At 42.1% G+C, this 14,585-nt stretch overlaps 1 protein-coding gene across 1 annotated transcript; it reads left to right on the top strand.

Annotated features, from left to right (window-relative positions):
- Positions 1 to 5,678: 5,678 nt before the first annotated feature.
- LOC143140821 (ATPase family AAA domain-containing protein 2-like) lies at positions 5,679 to 13,937 on the top strand. The gene is made up of 21 exons (XM_076301940.1): positions 5,679 to 5,759; positions 5,949 to 6,030; positions 6,334 to 6,396; positions 6,899 to 7,007; positions 7,252 to 7,367; positions 7,493 to 7,667; positions 7,824 to 7,912; positions 8,039 to 8,198; positions 8,307 to 8,397; positions 8,998 to 9,312; positions 9,443 to 9,557; positions 9,732 to 9,918; positions 10,352 to 10,537; positions 10,854 to 10,989; positions 11,352 to 11,548; positions 11,872 to 12,031; positions 12,136 to 12,258; positions 12,557 to 12,619; positions 13,051 to 13,226; positions 13,479 to 13,607; positions 13,905 to 13,937. The coding sequence occupies exons 2-21, from the start codon at positions 5,963 to 5,965 to the stop codon at positions 13,935 to 13,937; spliced, it is 2,691 nt and encodes an 896-aa protein (XP_076158055.1). The 5' UTR covers positions 5,679 to 5,759; positions 5,949 to 5,962.
- Positions 13,938 to 14,585: the final 648 nt, after the last annotated feature.

Below are 14,585 nucleotides of genomic sequence, written 5' to 3'. Positions count from 1 at the left end.
ATGCTTATTAGGGTCATTGAAATGGTAGGCCTATAGATCCATTCCAGAGTTTCATTGGGGGAAAATAGTAATTGTTTAGCTCACAGTCAATCTCAGCAAGTCAATTTACTTTACTCATTTTCATCTTAACTTCTGAGAATAAATGAGTGATAAATTCAAATGACCCATAATTAAATTAATTTAAATTCAAATGTATTAGTCACATACAAATATACAGAATATATGTAGTAAAATGCTTTGTCCACTGTCCATGGCTGAGCAATCTGTAAATAAACAAGAAAATAAATAGAAATATAGCTGCAAGCAGCAATGTGGAGGCCTAACAGTACACTAGCAGGAATGGCCTTGCCATGCCAAGAGCAAGCACTCACAGCCACTTTGATGGCAGTTGCATGAGGTGTTTCCATCATGCTTGTGCTCCTGCTAAAGTAGTCCTAATTTAGTATCTGCATTACCCTGGAAATCCAGAGTTCTCGCGAGAGCTAAATTTAAATTTGCTCAGCGAGTGACTGTCGACAAGTAATGATGCCCATTACCTCTGCCCATGAAACCAAGCTGCACCAATCACATCCGTGTATCTGATATAGGCGGGCAAGAGGCGAGCTTAACAAATGACGACAGCGATGCAACGTCGATGTCTGGAAACATTAGTCATAGTGTTATCCAATTGCGTGCAGTGATATTTTCAAATGCATGCTTGGTGCCGCCCCTCGAGTTGGGCCATTTTCATTACTTGTAGCCAGACCTTTAATCTTTCGGATTGGGTCTGATCCTCCAAGCTACGGATAGCTTGGGAATGGGGATAAAAACTTTTCCACATTCTCTCTGTGTCCCTCAGACAGCGATAACGTTTCCCAGAGCCTAGGGCAGAGAAGAGGCAGTTGTTTGTGTGACTGGGATCTCTGGTGATTTTCTTCACTCTGGACTTTACTCTCCAGGGGTGCGTTTCCCAAAACCATAGTTGCTAACCTGTTACCAACTTAGTTGGTTGGCAATGGGAAATTGCATTGCAACCAACAAAGTTGCTTACTTATTTATTCCCTCTAGGTTGGGTAGTGCACTCTTGGTGGTACAGTACGTTCAGCTGATCTACTCTCTTTAGGGCTTTACGGTCTGTATCAGTCTGTGTGACCTCAGTTTCGTCTACTGTCTGTTCTGACTTAGTTTGTCTTCCATTGACTCATCCCTCTCCTTGGCTTCTGAGCACCACACAGATACAGTTGAATATGCCAATGGACAGCACATGTTGAAATCACGGATGGCTGGTGTTACTATTTATAAAGCAGCTTAGTCACGCCAAATCTATATCAGATACTGTCAGTGTAGGCCTAAATGCTTATTAGGGTAATTGAAATGGTAGGCCTATAGATCCATTCCAGAGTTTCATTGGCAAAAAATACTTTAGCTCACAGTCAATTTCAACAAGTGAATTTACTTCACTCATTTTCATCTTAACTTCTGAGAATAAATTAGTGATAAATGAACATTACCCATAATTCATAGTCTCCTTAAACTCTTGGTATTTGCACAACATTGCCTTTGTGCATTAATTAAAAAAAAAAGATATGGGTTTATGATTTGAACCAAGGAGATCTATGCTTAACTCGAAGTTGTATATTTCTCCCATAACAAGTCAAGACGGATGTGCGGATGAAGTTTGACTAACTGGATTAACTTCTTGCGTCACTGACAGAAGTAACTGACTTCATTCACCCTTTCCACAAGTTTCCACACAACCTGTCACCCTCAGACATCTGGCATGACTTCTCCCATCTGTTCATGTGCTTATGTGTCTCAGCAATATATCCCAACACAACATTGATGAGCATACTTGTTCTTCCTTTAAAAGAAATCTTGAAACGTAAACTAGAAATGTCCAGCTTCATTGTCCTCTACCGAGGCTGAGAGTCTCAAACTTTGCTTTGCACTGCTCAGTCTCCTGCCAGTTGGCACGTGTTGACGCATGTTTAGCTGTTGTCTCTAATGAGATTGTCTGTATTTAGTCCTCAGCTGTGAGGAGTCACAGGAGGAGACCAGACGTTATAAGACTGTAGGCTATAAAGGCAAGACTTTCAGAAACAAGTCCGCAGAGTGAAGTCAGTCGACAAACGGACAACGTTGGCGAACAAGGTGAAGCCCTTCTCACTTATGATTTTGAGTAGAATTGAAGCCATTGAGAAACAGAAGTAGTTTAATTAGTTTAAAGTTTCAGTAGTTTAATTTCCAACTGAGCCTCATATTATTACTAGAATAATTTATTGAGGAACAGATATAGGCTTATGTGTTTAGGCCTGTATGTTTTCACATCATGACTATTTCAACTCACACCTGCTGTAGATGTAATGGAGGATGATGGATACATTTGGATATATTCTGAACAATTGTATAATTCAACAGGATGGACTCAAAGATGAAGAAGTCTCTGGGTGCTCCCCTAAGGCATTTCACAAGCTACGTTACCCATGTGAAAGACAGTCACAGGAGCCGCAGAAGGAGTCTGACTGGTCGCCGAAAGAGTGCCCCTTGCTTGTCTCATACGACGCATGACTCCTGGATCCAAGCCTATCAAAGTGATCTCATCAGAGAGAGGCAAGTTGAAAATACTTTATGTTGTTAACAGACTGCACAGAATGTTGGTATGTTGATATATAATTCCTGGTTTTAACACTTGAATAACTTCATGTTGTAGAAATCTGAGGAAAACTGAGGTAGCTCAGAAGAATGCCCAGAGAGCAACCAGAAGAACCTGCTTCCAAAACCATCGTCCCATATCCATGGTGAGTATGAGTACATAGGCCTACTTTACATGGCTTTACCTTTGTGCAAACTTAAATTGGTAGTTACTGTTGTACTTGTGGTTATACATGTTAAACGGTGTGCATGCGCACCTCTGTCCCTTGTCAATGTTTTCAGGACTCCAAAAGGCTGAGTTCCACACACAAGACAAATTTTACTCGTGACTTCAACGGAATGGTCCGTTCTAATGTCCCTGGCAGGAGTGAGGACATGTTTGGTGCCTTCCAGGGGCTCAGTCTCAACATGGGAAGTGTTCCAACATCTATGGCAACTCCGCCTAATGCTGAACAGTGCAAGGTCATGTGATCATGTCCTGAACATTGATGTGTTGTCATTTGTACCATCATATTAGAATTTCAACTCATACTATGATTGCACTGATGGAGATCTGTGAAAGATGCAGTACAGTTGTAGGCTAGGCCTAGCCTGCTGCTTCAATGGAAACATGCACCTTACAGGAAAGCAGCCACTCTCGCTGTCGGGCCAGTGGCAATGGGCCTACCGGCGGTTGGCAAATTAAGGTGAGAGGAATCCCCGAGAGAAGATGAAATGATGTAAACTTGGGACCTGAAATAAGATGCGCCTACCTCTATGCGCATTGTATATGTCTATGGACTCTTTAGGAGCTATAAAAGCAGGCTAAGATTTTTCTTATGGGAACAGAGGGCTAATTGTTTCATACCATATGATACTATTAATTCACGAGAAAATAGCCTGCAGCTGTATGACTGTATTAGTAGTGGGCCACTTTTAAAACTAATATTATCTAATAAATTCTATCCAATTTTTTAAAACTAATATTATGATTTGTTTATCTTATTTGTTTATTATTGTTGATACTCTTTTAAATTGATAGGCTACTCTTATAAAGTCGTGGCCCAAACATACTTTAATACTTGATTAAAAAAGGAAACATTTTGTATAATTAAAGAGACAAACCAATTTCGTGTTGATTTTTTGTGTCAAAGAAATGTTGATTTTGTGTACACCGAGTAGGTGTTTGTTTATTAAAATCAAATAATCAGCAAGTCTTACTGTTCTTTTTAAATAAGAAAGAAAGAAAGAAAGAAAGAAAATCACGTAGCTTGGGCGGTGCAGAAAACACTTGACCAGAGCTGGTGAATAGAATCCCATCTAGAGCGCGCGCAGCATGGAACTGCGTAAAGTGAGATCGAATTGTTTACGTTTGACCATGAAATGCGCTTTGCAGTCAGCGTAGTTAGATGCAGGGGTGTGTAGGCTAGCACTAGATAGTGGAATATTTTCACAAGATTGAAGAGCTATTTTGGAAAAGTTTTTATTTGGTAATTATTGAAAAGGGGTAGTTTTATACAAATTGCTGCAAAGTGCCATCAATAGCGCAATGGTTGTTTATCCAATAAGTGAGTCTAAGCTACTGCTGTAGATTAAAACTCTTAACGTTAAGCCTAGTTTGGGAAGACATAGGACTAATAAGGCTAACGTTATTGTATTTGAAATTACTTGAGACACTCCAGCGGGAAATGACACGGTAACGTAATACTTACTTGCACCCCCGACAAACCTGCTAATTAAGCTTTCATCTATTATTCATTTATTTCATTGAACCTTGATAGATCGGCTAAGTTAGGCTACCCTAATTATAGCACGCTTGTCTTTTTAAATGATGATGTCAGGAATGGAAAGGGTGGCTCTAATGACAGAACCGGGGGAAACAAGCGTGGTAAGTCTATCCAAATGGAAGTGTTTGGATCATAGGCTTACATTTTCCCCCATTGTTATTATCTAAATTACTGCTGCTTTATAACAAACAGTAGCTTCACGTTCTAGACCTAGGCTTTGCATAAGCCTAGCCTACTGGTTGAAACAGAAACAGTGCACCTTATTTCAATCCATATCGGTGACGTGTCTCTCATTGACAGATGCCCCTACACCTGTTCGTCGTGTCGCTCGGACTCTTGTCAGCCCCATAAAGTTTACCAAGTAAGGGGCTTAAACCCATCAGCTCATTACATAGCAGAAGCTTAACCCTACTGACTAAAATGTAACCTAGGGTAAAGTCAGTCATTTGACAGCTATGTGACTTCCATGCAATATAATTTCTTGCTACACATCTTACATAGCAAGGACAAGGACAGTCTCCAGAGGTTGGAAAAGATCAAGAAAATTCATGACCAGATTAGAGAATCTGAGGTAAGGCCACTCACAATGAAAATGGTGCCTTTAAATGGAGTGGAGTGCCCTACTCTGATCATAATCTTTTGCTTTGTTATGGAGAGGGAAAAGACTGAACTATACACAGTAGGCTACTGAGGGTGGTAATTCAGTAAAAGGGGTAGAAGTAGTTTTGTGTTGTGAAAATAGACCTAACCATGCATTTACACTTCCCAGAATGACAGAAGTCAGTGGGAACAGTGAGGATAATATTTTAGCATTTGTCATTCCTGCAAGGTTCATTGAATGCTTTGTTGTGGTTGAGATTAGTAGCCTATATGCTTAGTTTAAGATGTTCATGTCATTCTTTTTTAAATGTAAAAGAGACCACATGTAAAAAAATACTGTTGTAAGGTTATTAAAACACAATGGACAAAAATACACATTTACACCCCAATGGAGAATGTGCCCAATTGTCATTTTTCAACTGGCCATGTTAGGCTGCTCCATAGCTTATCAGCTCTGTGTTGTAGGTGGAGTACCCATCATTTGCTCTCCGCCCTTTCCCTATCAATGCTGATTGTGTTGCCAATTCAACACTGAACTCATATTATTGCCTATGTTGTTATCATAGATGAAACAAGTAAAACAGCTGTATAGCTGAACAGCCACTCAACCAAGAATCCACATAAATATGAAGTATTTCTATTTCTATTTTTCATATCTATGTTTATATTTTCGTAAGTCTGAGACCTCTCATGATGAAGGTGATGATTATGATGAGGAAGAAGATGGAGTTCAGAACAACACACCTGCTCATTATCTGGACGGTATGTAGCTGTCCCTGATTCAGTACATCTTTGTTTTGTAAAGTGTTTTGAGAAGTAGGCCTACCTTCCGTACTACGTCAATAATTTGGTCGAGTGATATTGATATCATCAGACCATGTCATCTCATTATTTGGCACATTGGAAGCTCATAGGACTCCCTGTAGTTTGACCGACTGTTTGTACCCACAGGTGCTGGTCGGAGGATGGGAAGTTACCGGGTGGCTGCTGCAGTCCCCAGAAGCATCAACACCACCAGCAGAAGGATTGGCAGGTCTTTGTCTCTCACACATACAGTACTTTCTGTGTCTCTCACACACAAACACTCTGTACACCCACACTGTCTTTACAACAGCTATAGTGTCAGCTATGCAGTAAAATAAACAAGGTTTAAGATAAAGAAGGTCTAAGAAGTTATAAATTATGGTATTGGTATGATAAAATATGGTATCATTTTCACTATTATGGTTGTAGGAATAATGCAACATATCAGTAAGACATTATGTTTTCAAAAGATGCATATAAAATGTATATTTTGAATCCGACCAAAAAGAACTAATCTAATTGCCTAATTTAGAAATCAGCATAAGCGCCCAGCAGGAAATGATTCTTCCTCTTCTGATGAAGACGACATGGACAGGTCTGTATTTAGATAGACATTAAGTCAGTGTCAGATTTCATGTCTTTTCATACAACTGCCCAACTTTGACCAAGACCAGAGGCAGGTCTTGTTCCTTTGATAATACTGAATTGTAGCATTGTGTTCCTCTCTGCATTCATATATAATCTATGTATTTTCCCCCCTTTGTGTGATACATATAAAAAGTGTTTTCTCCCCATTTTACTAATGATAAAAGAATTCACCTCACTGTCTACAAAATACCAATGCTAAATTGTGGTTACTTAGGTGAAAGTTCAGAAGTATCTTTATGACATCAGGATTACATAAATGATGTCATAAAGGATAAATAGTGAAACCTACCTGCATTAAATGAACAAGGCCTCATTGCCTCTGTACCAACATAAATTAACTTAAGGGCTGCTGGTAAGATGTGTTAAGTTTTAAGAGGGTGGAGTAAGGCCCATCTTTCTTTTTAACAAGGTGTATTAATTGTCTTGCTTTTCTTTGTGGTTCAAATTAGGTGCCTTCCCTTAAATTTTAGAAAGGAGGACCTTGCAGGACTCTCTAAAGACAGGATGAAGCCAGGAGCAAGCCTTGCTGATGTGGACCCGGTCCAAGTCGACCAATCAGTAAGTGTGGCTGTATCTGACCGAGTACAGGTTCTGAATCTGTTATTGACTATGATGAGTATCAACTCAAATCCACACTGGAATGTGGAAAGGTTTCATATCATGCTTTATTTAGAGCAGTTATCTTTGATCACTTGTGGTAGGATACCTCCTCGTTCCCTACAGATATTTGTACATGCACATGTTTATATGTTATGCTTATCTACATTTTTTGGAGCAAACAAATAACAATCTCTATGAACAGATTGGCTTTGATGCTGTTGGAGGTCTGACCAGCCATATCGCAGCTCTGAAGGAGATGGTGGTTTTCCCTCTTCTGTACCCAGAGGTGTTTGATAAATTCAAGATTGAATCTCCAAAGTAAGAGTCTTGTGCATGATCTTCTATGCCCTGTTCACCAAAAAAGAACCCAGCTTGCCATCATTCCATGTAGCGATCATTTCCAGTGATTTTCATCTACTTGCTATGTTTTTTTCGGTTGCCAGGGGCTGCTTGTTCTATGGCCCACCTGGGACAGGGAAGACTCTGGTGGCTCGTGCCCTGGCCAATGAGTGTAGCCATGGGGACAGACGGGTGGCCTTCTTCATGCGCAAGGGAGCGGACTGCCTGAGCAAATGGGTGGGCGAGTCTGAGAGACATCTGCGGCTTCTTTTTGACCAGGTCATCCTCATCTTACTGCTCACATGCAAAACAAGACAACCAGGGGAGGGCTATAGTTCATTGTTTGCCTGATAGTTGTTAATGTTGCCACTCACACTATGTTAGTAGCCTGCTTGCTCTGACAGTTAATGTGACATCTTTTGAATACATTTGCAGGCTTACCAGATGAGACCATCGATCATATTTTTTGATGAGATTGATGGACTGGCCCCCGTCCGATCCAGCCGACAGGACCAGATACACAGGTGAGATTGTCGAGTCTTAATAGGGTCCTGAAACACCTCTCATCAGGTTAGGTCAGGTCAGGTCAATTCACATTATACATTTAAATCAAAGCAATTGTGTTTTATTTCTCTCACTCCCCACCTCAGCTCCATCGTGTCCACTCTACTGGCCTTGATGGATGGGTTGGACAGTAGGGGAGAGGTTGTGGTCATCGGTGCCACCAACAGGCTGGATGCCATCGACCCGGCACTGAGGAGACCAGGCCGATTCGACAGGGAGTTTCTTTTTGGTCTGCCGGACAGAGAGGTAATCCATATAGTCATGCTATTAGCCAGGTTTCATGATGAAACGGAATGTTTGAATGCTTGCTTGTGTTTAGGTTCATTCTCTTCTGATTAATGCGTTTCAATGCAGGCTCGCAAGGATATCCTGAAGATTTACACAAAACAGTGGAAACCCACACCGTCTGATGCGTTCCTTGAGGAGCTCGCTGACAAGTGTGTTGGTAAGAATTTCATTCGCAGATGCATCAAGACTTTTAATTCTTTAAGTTCAAAATAACACAGTGTTGTTAAAGGCTGAGCCGCACAGAATGTAAACAAAACAAACTCTGCATCATCCACACAAATGTCAAAGTAAAAGTTCTACCCTGTTATACTTGTGCACTTAACACAAGTGATTTCACTAGCCTTTATCTGGCTGAGTTGGCATAATTGAATGTCCGCACACTTGCTCCCGTTTTGCTTTATCTTTTATTTTTTATTTCACCAAGTGAACGTTTTCGAGCTACACGCTCTTCATCAGACTACCAGTGTGATGAAGAGCGTGTAGCTCGAAAACGTTCACTTGGTGAAATAAAAAATAAAAGATAAAGCAAAACGGGAGCAAGTGTGCGGACATTCAACTTTGTTTTTGATTATTTGACCCTTTTGTCCTGCACCTGCGTTTTGGATGTGCGCACCTCTACCTTAGCTACTTGAGTTGGCATAATTAAAATAAGCTGGTTTAGTCAATGGTTGGGAAAAATACTTTGTGGTAGGACTTTTACTTTCTGAAGCCGAGTTTTCCACCTCTGGAAATGGTTGGCATGTGCTCTGTATGCCAGGTTACTGTGGCGCCGACATCAAGGCCGTGTGTGCCGAGGCGGCCCTGTGTGCCCTGCGCCGCCGCTACCCGCAGATCTACCACTCCTCAGAGAAGCTCGTGCTCGACATCTCCTCCATTACCATCAGCAGCTGCGACTTCGTGGCAGCCATGCGCAAGCTGGTGCCTGCGTCGCAGCGCTCCATGACGTCACCGGTGAAGGCGCTCACCCCCACCGTGCAGCCGCTGTTGGCCTCGGCGCTCAGTGACGTCCTGGAGACGCTGCAGATGCTGTTCCCCCACACGGAGCAAGGACTCAAGAAGAAGAAGGATGCAGGTCAGAGACATTTATATTTTACATGTATGAGCTATTTACATTTCTTAAGTTCTTAGTGTTATTGCTATTTATTGTTGTGATTTTGTTTGTTTTTTCTTTACTTCACTGTTTTGTTTTCATATTTGTTCAGATCTCACCACTGCCATCCTAGATGATGATCTACTGTATGCGGATGAGGAGGGAACCTCCAGTGGAGCCATCTACAAGAAGACCCCAGACAAAGGCAGTTTCCTCCAGACTATGAGGTGAAATTGATGATCTCCCTTGCCCTCTTTGCCCCATTCTATACATAGGAACCTCTGGTCATTCATCATTCCGATGTGGCTGCAACAGTTCATTCTGAGCGGTCGGCCCTTTTTTCTCCCCCAGTGTAGTGCCTCACCAGCTCCCCTCTCCTCCATCTTTCCATTGTTTTCCAGGAGTGCAGCGCTCCACCCCACCTCTCACCGGCCGCGGCTGCTTCTGTCTGGCCGCCCCGGCTCAGGGCAGACCACCCACCTGTCCCCTGCCGTGCTCCATGCCCTGGAGAAGTTCACCGTCTACACGCTGGACATGGCCTCTCTGTTCGGGGACTGCACCACGTCTGCGGAGCAGGCCTGCTGTCAGGTAGGGCACAGAGAGATCATATCATGTCATGTCATGTCATGTCATGTCATGTCATGTCATACCATACCATACCATACCATACCATACCATACCATACCATATCATATCATCTGGCCATATCTGGAAGTGAGATCATTGTGATTTTGAGACAATATCATCTCTCAGTCTGTTTATTTCTCTCTTTCTCTAGTTCTGTCTGTCCCCTCTCTCTCTCTCTCTCTCTCTCTCCTCTATCCCTCTCTCTCTCTCTCCCTCTCTCTCTCTCTGTGTCTTAAGACACACTGAAGGAAGGTTTTACATCACTTTTTTTGTATAGCAAAAGATGATTCTGTTAGAGAGCCTGAAACGCGAATAGAGGTCTATGTGTATTTGTCTTCAGAATTCTAGTTATTGAACGGCAGTATGTTTTCTGTTTTTGTCTGTGATATTCTAGATATTCTGTGAGGCCAAGAGAACGGTCCCCAGCATCCTGTACATGCCCCTGATCGAGCAGTGCTGGGACACGGTTAGCTCCGTGTTCAGGACCACCTTCCTCAGCCTCCTGCAGAACATCCCTCCATTCTCCCCCATTCTGCTGCTTGCCACAACCAACCTGCCCCACAACAAACTGGACACACAGGTGAGGAGCAGGCTTTTTGACATCATCAATAACTATTTCCCAGTTGCAACCAATGCTGTAAGAAATAACAAGTGCTGCTAATAAATTGTACACACCAATAGGATGGCTTCCAAAGTAATTCTCAGGAGGACACTTGTAAGTGTTATAACGTTGACTGACTGACCTTTCCAAAGCGACTCGGACTTGCAGCTGCAATGGTTATGACATCTGTTGGATTAAAAGTATTGGCAATTGTTCCCCTGAATGTTTGTGTGTGTGTGTGTGTGTGTGTGTGTGTGTGTGTGTGTGTGTGTGTGTGTGTGTGTGTGTGTATTAGGTTCAGAAGCTGTTTAAGGAGGAGCTTGGAGAGGTGTACTGCTTAAGCCCTCCTTCCTCACAGGAGAGGAGGAAGTTCTTCGAGGACCTCATCCTCTGTCAGGCTGCCAAAGCCCCCGCGGCTAAGAGAGAAGCTCGTAAGTACCACATCTCCAGCAGTGCTCTGTGAAGTTTGGGACTTCACAACGGGTGCATGTATGGTAGATGTTCTTTTTTGTGATCAAAGTGCTGCCTTCTTTTTAAATGTAAGTTGTATTTTAGCAGACACTTATACCCAAAGTGACAGGGACTCGCAGCAATGCTGCCTGTTTCTCCCCAGCAGGCCACCATACTTTACACTAGTTTACATTACTTATATGTGTGTTACTATGTTAGTGTAAGAGAAAGGATAGAGAGTGTAAATAAATGGTTAGAGAGTGCCCTGTATGTGTTGGCGAGAGGGCCGGTCTTTGCGTGGCGTCCCAGTGTGACTGCCCTCTTTTCCGCACCCCGTGTCCAGTCCTGCAGGCGATCGAGGTTCTGCCCATAGCGCCGCCGCCTCCGCCCCGGCAGATGTCCGAAAAGGAGCGTCAGCGTCTGGAGCAGCAAGAGGAGGACACTCTCCGAGAGCTCCGCCTCTTTCTGCGCAGCGTCAATGACCGCCTCATGCAGGACCGGCGCTTCAAGGCCTTCACCAAACCTGTGGACAAAGAACAGGTCAGTGTTGTCAACAGCAGTCATCATCCCTTGCATTGTGTGCCTGTGTCTTTTAATGGACTTCTATCACAGTGGAACCTCTCTAGAGAGTTACATCAAAGATAAGAATGACAAACTATAAAAACTGTAATTTAAATTATCTCTTGTCTTTTAAGTAGTCTTTAAAAGATGACATACAGTATTTTATTAAAAGGCCATTTGATTCAACAAATATTTTCACTTGAGAGGAGATACTGGAGATAGGTGGATACTGTGAGCAATAGAGTTTAATATAGACACTGATGTGTCATCTGTATCATTCAATCCAATCCCTGTGTCCACAGGTGCCAGACTATCACTCTGTTGTTAAACAGCCCATGGACCTTTCCACCGCACTCTCCAAGATCGATCAGCAGAAGTACACCACCGTCAGAGAATACCTGCATGATATTGACCTGATATGGAAGAACGCCCTTGAATACAATCCAGAAGATGACCCCTACGGTACACTTCCAACTGCCTCTTACCCACCATATGTACACATCATATAGAACATCATGTTTGTAAAGTGTGATGATTCAATGTATATCACTGGGGGTGTGTCTCAGATCGTCAGATCCGTCACCGGGCCTGTGCCCTGAAGGACACGGTCCACGCCATCATCAAATACGAGCTGGAGAAGGACTTTGAAAGGACCTGTGAGCAAATCAAAGAAGCCCGTGAAAAGAGAGGTTAGCTAGTCACCCCGTGACCACTGTCTGGTTCGATAAGACAGCAGCATGCAGTCTTTAACACCTGCACTTTTCTGAAACATTGTTTTTTGATTTAAAGGTCCATATGTCCTACTACGCAACTACATGTGTTAGTATCATGTCAATTGGCTTATTTCTTTGAAGCCTGTGACTTGAGCACCCAGCACATTCTCAGCTTGTCCTCACTACATTGGTCCATACTTTTCATTTATATTTTTTTTATTGTATCACAATTGACATTGGACATCTTTTTCTGTCTCCACCCCCTACCATAAAGGTCATGGCAGAGTGCCAAATAACCAGGATAACTTTGCAGTGCCCAACAGCCCAAAGGCCAAACGTAAGTTATCACTCATTCTTGTAGGCTATACATACAATTTGCAGATATTGATTCTGCATCCCTCTTTAGACATAAACTGATGTTAAGCCATGTCATAAATCATTTTGAAGAATCATTGTACAGGGTTTCTACCCCTGGTCTATCTCCAGGTATGAATTGAATCGGACTAAATCATAAGGGCTGAGCTACACCAGGCCCGTAACTGAAGCGTTCCGTTCGCGTTGCGTCTGCTGCAACAATTAGCTTTCACTATAATCAATGGAAGTAGCTACACCAGACGTGATAGCGGTGCGTACGTTCGAAAAAAATAGACCATTCATCTAAAATGGATTTTATGCGTCGCGAATGGAGCGCTTCAGTTACGCGCCTGGTGTAGCTTCGCTGTAATAATAATGACTGTCCCCCCCCCCCCCCCCCTGTCTGTGCTCCAGAGAAGAGAAAGATGAAAGGTGAACGTGAGGAGCCAGAGGTGGAGAAGCGGGGCAGGATGACGCGCACCACCAAAACCCTGCTGGCGCAGCAACACCAGCTCATCGACGTGGACAAAGCTCTGGAGTTCCTCGCCAAGAAAACTCCACAGCTGGTGGTGAATCACGATGGCCTCAAGGTGAATCATCCCCCTCTGGGAAGGTGTAAAGCAATGCAGGAATACTGTGTTGTTGCTGTTCTAGACTTTTCACAGTAATGATGTTGCAGGATTGTTTAGTTTATGAAAAAACATTTATGTGTTTGAGAGTAATGGAAAAAGTGTTACAGAGTTAGATGCAGTCACTTTCAGTAAGAAGTGTTTTTTCTTTTTTATTAATCTACTTAGATTGATTCAGAAAGTTGTTTCACTGTTGTACATTTTTTTCTGTAGGACTTACTAAAATCTGTCGTTACGAAGACTGAGGGATTCGAAGTCTTTCAGCTTGAGAAGGTGTACGCCCTTCTGAGTCAGTGTATCTACAGGCACCGCAAAGAGTATAACAAAACTGAACTCATCAAGGTGTGTGCCTGGTCTGAGTGGTTCTGATCAGAGTTGATGTTTGTTTGTGTGGCAGTGTATGTTCTTTTTTCATGTATTCATTCTTAATGTTTTGTGTGTGCACTAGTGAAGACCAGTCTAGCATTATTTTAAGCATTACTCTATTTTCATAAACAACTAGAGTATGAAGGCATTTGTATAGATGTAAAATATGAAATGTGTGTAGCTACACAATACTTGTAGAATTTGGAGATTTCTAGACAAACACAGATGATACATATTTTAAATAATTTAGATATTTTTTTTTCTCTCTTCCAGGAAATGAAAAGAGAAATTGAAAGTCTTTCATGACATATTGTGTTTTATCATTTGGCCTAATAAAATATACAGCATATGACAGATGGGATTTGTCAGTGTTTTGATGTTTGTAAGCCTAGAGTTGTTAAACATGCATTCTGTGTTTCAGTTTTGTTGCAGTTGTTGATATTTATTAATTTTTTAACAGCCAATCAAATTACACCCCTCCCTACCATGCTTCTGAAGCACTGGGATTGATAATGGTTCAGTCTGAGCCATTATGTTTGTTGTCTATTTACAGAACAATGGTTGTGTGCATTTTTTTATGCGTGATTACCAAACATATTACTAGACTAGAAGACCATGAGGAGAAATTTGCTGAATTTGACGAACACTATGGGATTATAATAGCAGAGTGTAGGCCCACCACTTAGCTGGTCCAGCAAATTGTTTGACAGGTTTGAACAGTCACTAGGTGGAGCAATACACCCTGCTTTATTCAGAAGTACCACGTTAATTCATCAACAAAAATGCATTTACTTAAATCTGCATTATGCATCATCAATGTCAAAATGTTAAGGAAGCCTCTCGCTACTTGTTTATTATTTATACAGCAAGATGAAAATAAATCTGTGTGTTTATATGGTTAGATACATATTGCACCATGACAACACAGTCCTGAGATCAGATCTTTAATTTGGA

Source organism: Alosa pseudoharengus, unplaced genomic scaffold, assembly GCF_046254945.1.
Source record: "Alosa pseudoharengus isolate Yale_2024_CS ecotype anadromous, Long Island Sound unplaced genomic scaffold, YU_APseudo_1.1 YU_APseudo_1.1_scf_23, whole genome shotgun sequence".
Classification (NCBI taxonomy): Eukaryota; Metazoa; Chordata; class Actinopteri; order Clupeiformes; family Clupeidae; genus Alosa; species Alosa pseudoharengus.
The sequence above is the reverse complement of the archived record's forward strand: the minus strand, read 5'-3'. Positions and strand labels throughout refer to the sequence as shown.

Coding starts and splice junctions, on each gene's coding strand:
- LOC143140821 (XM_076301940.1), top strand. CDS start 5,963: ATGGGAAGTTACCGGGTGGCTGCTGCAGTCCCCAGAAGCATCAACACC. Junction 6,031..6,333: donor ACCAGCAGAAGGATTGGCAG/GTCTTTGTCTCT, acceptor TGCCTAATTTAG/AAATCAGCATAAGCGCCCAG. Junction 10,990..11,351: donor CGCGGCTAAGAGAGAAGCTC/GTAAGTACCACA, acceptor CCCCGTGTCCAG/TCCTGCAGGCGATCGAGGTT.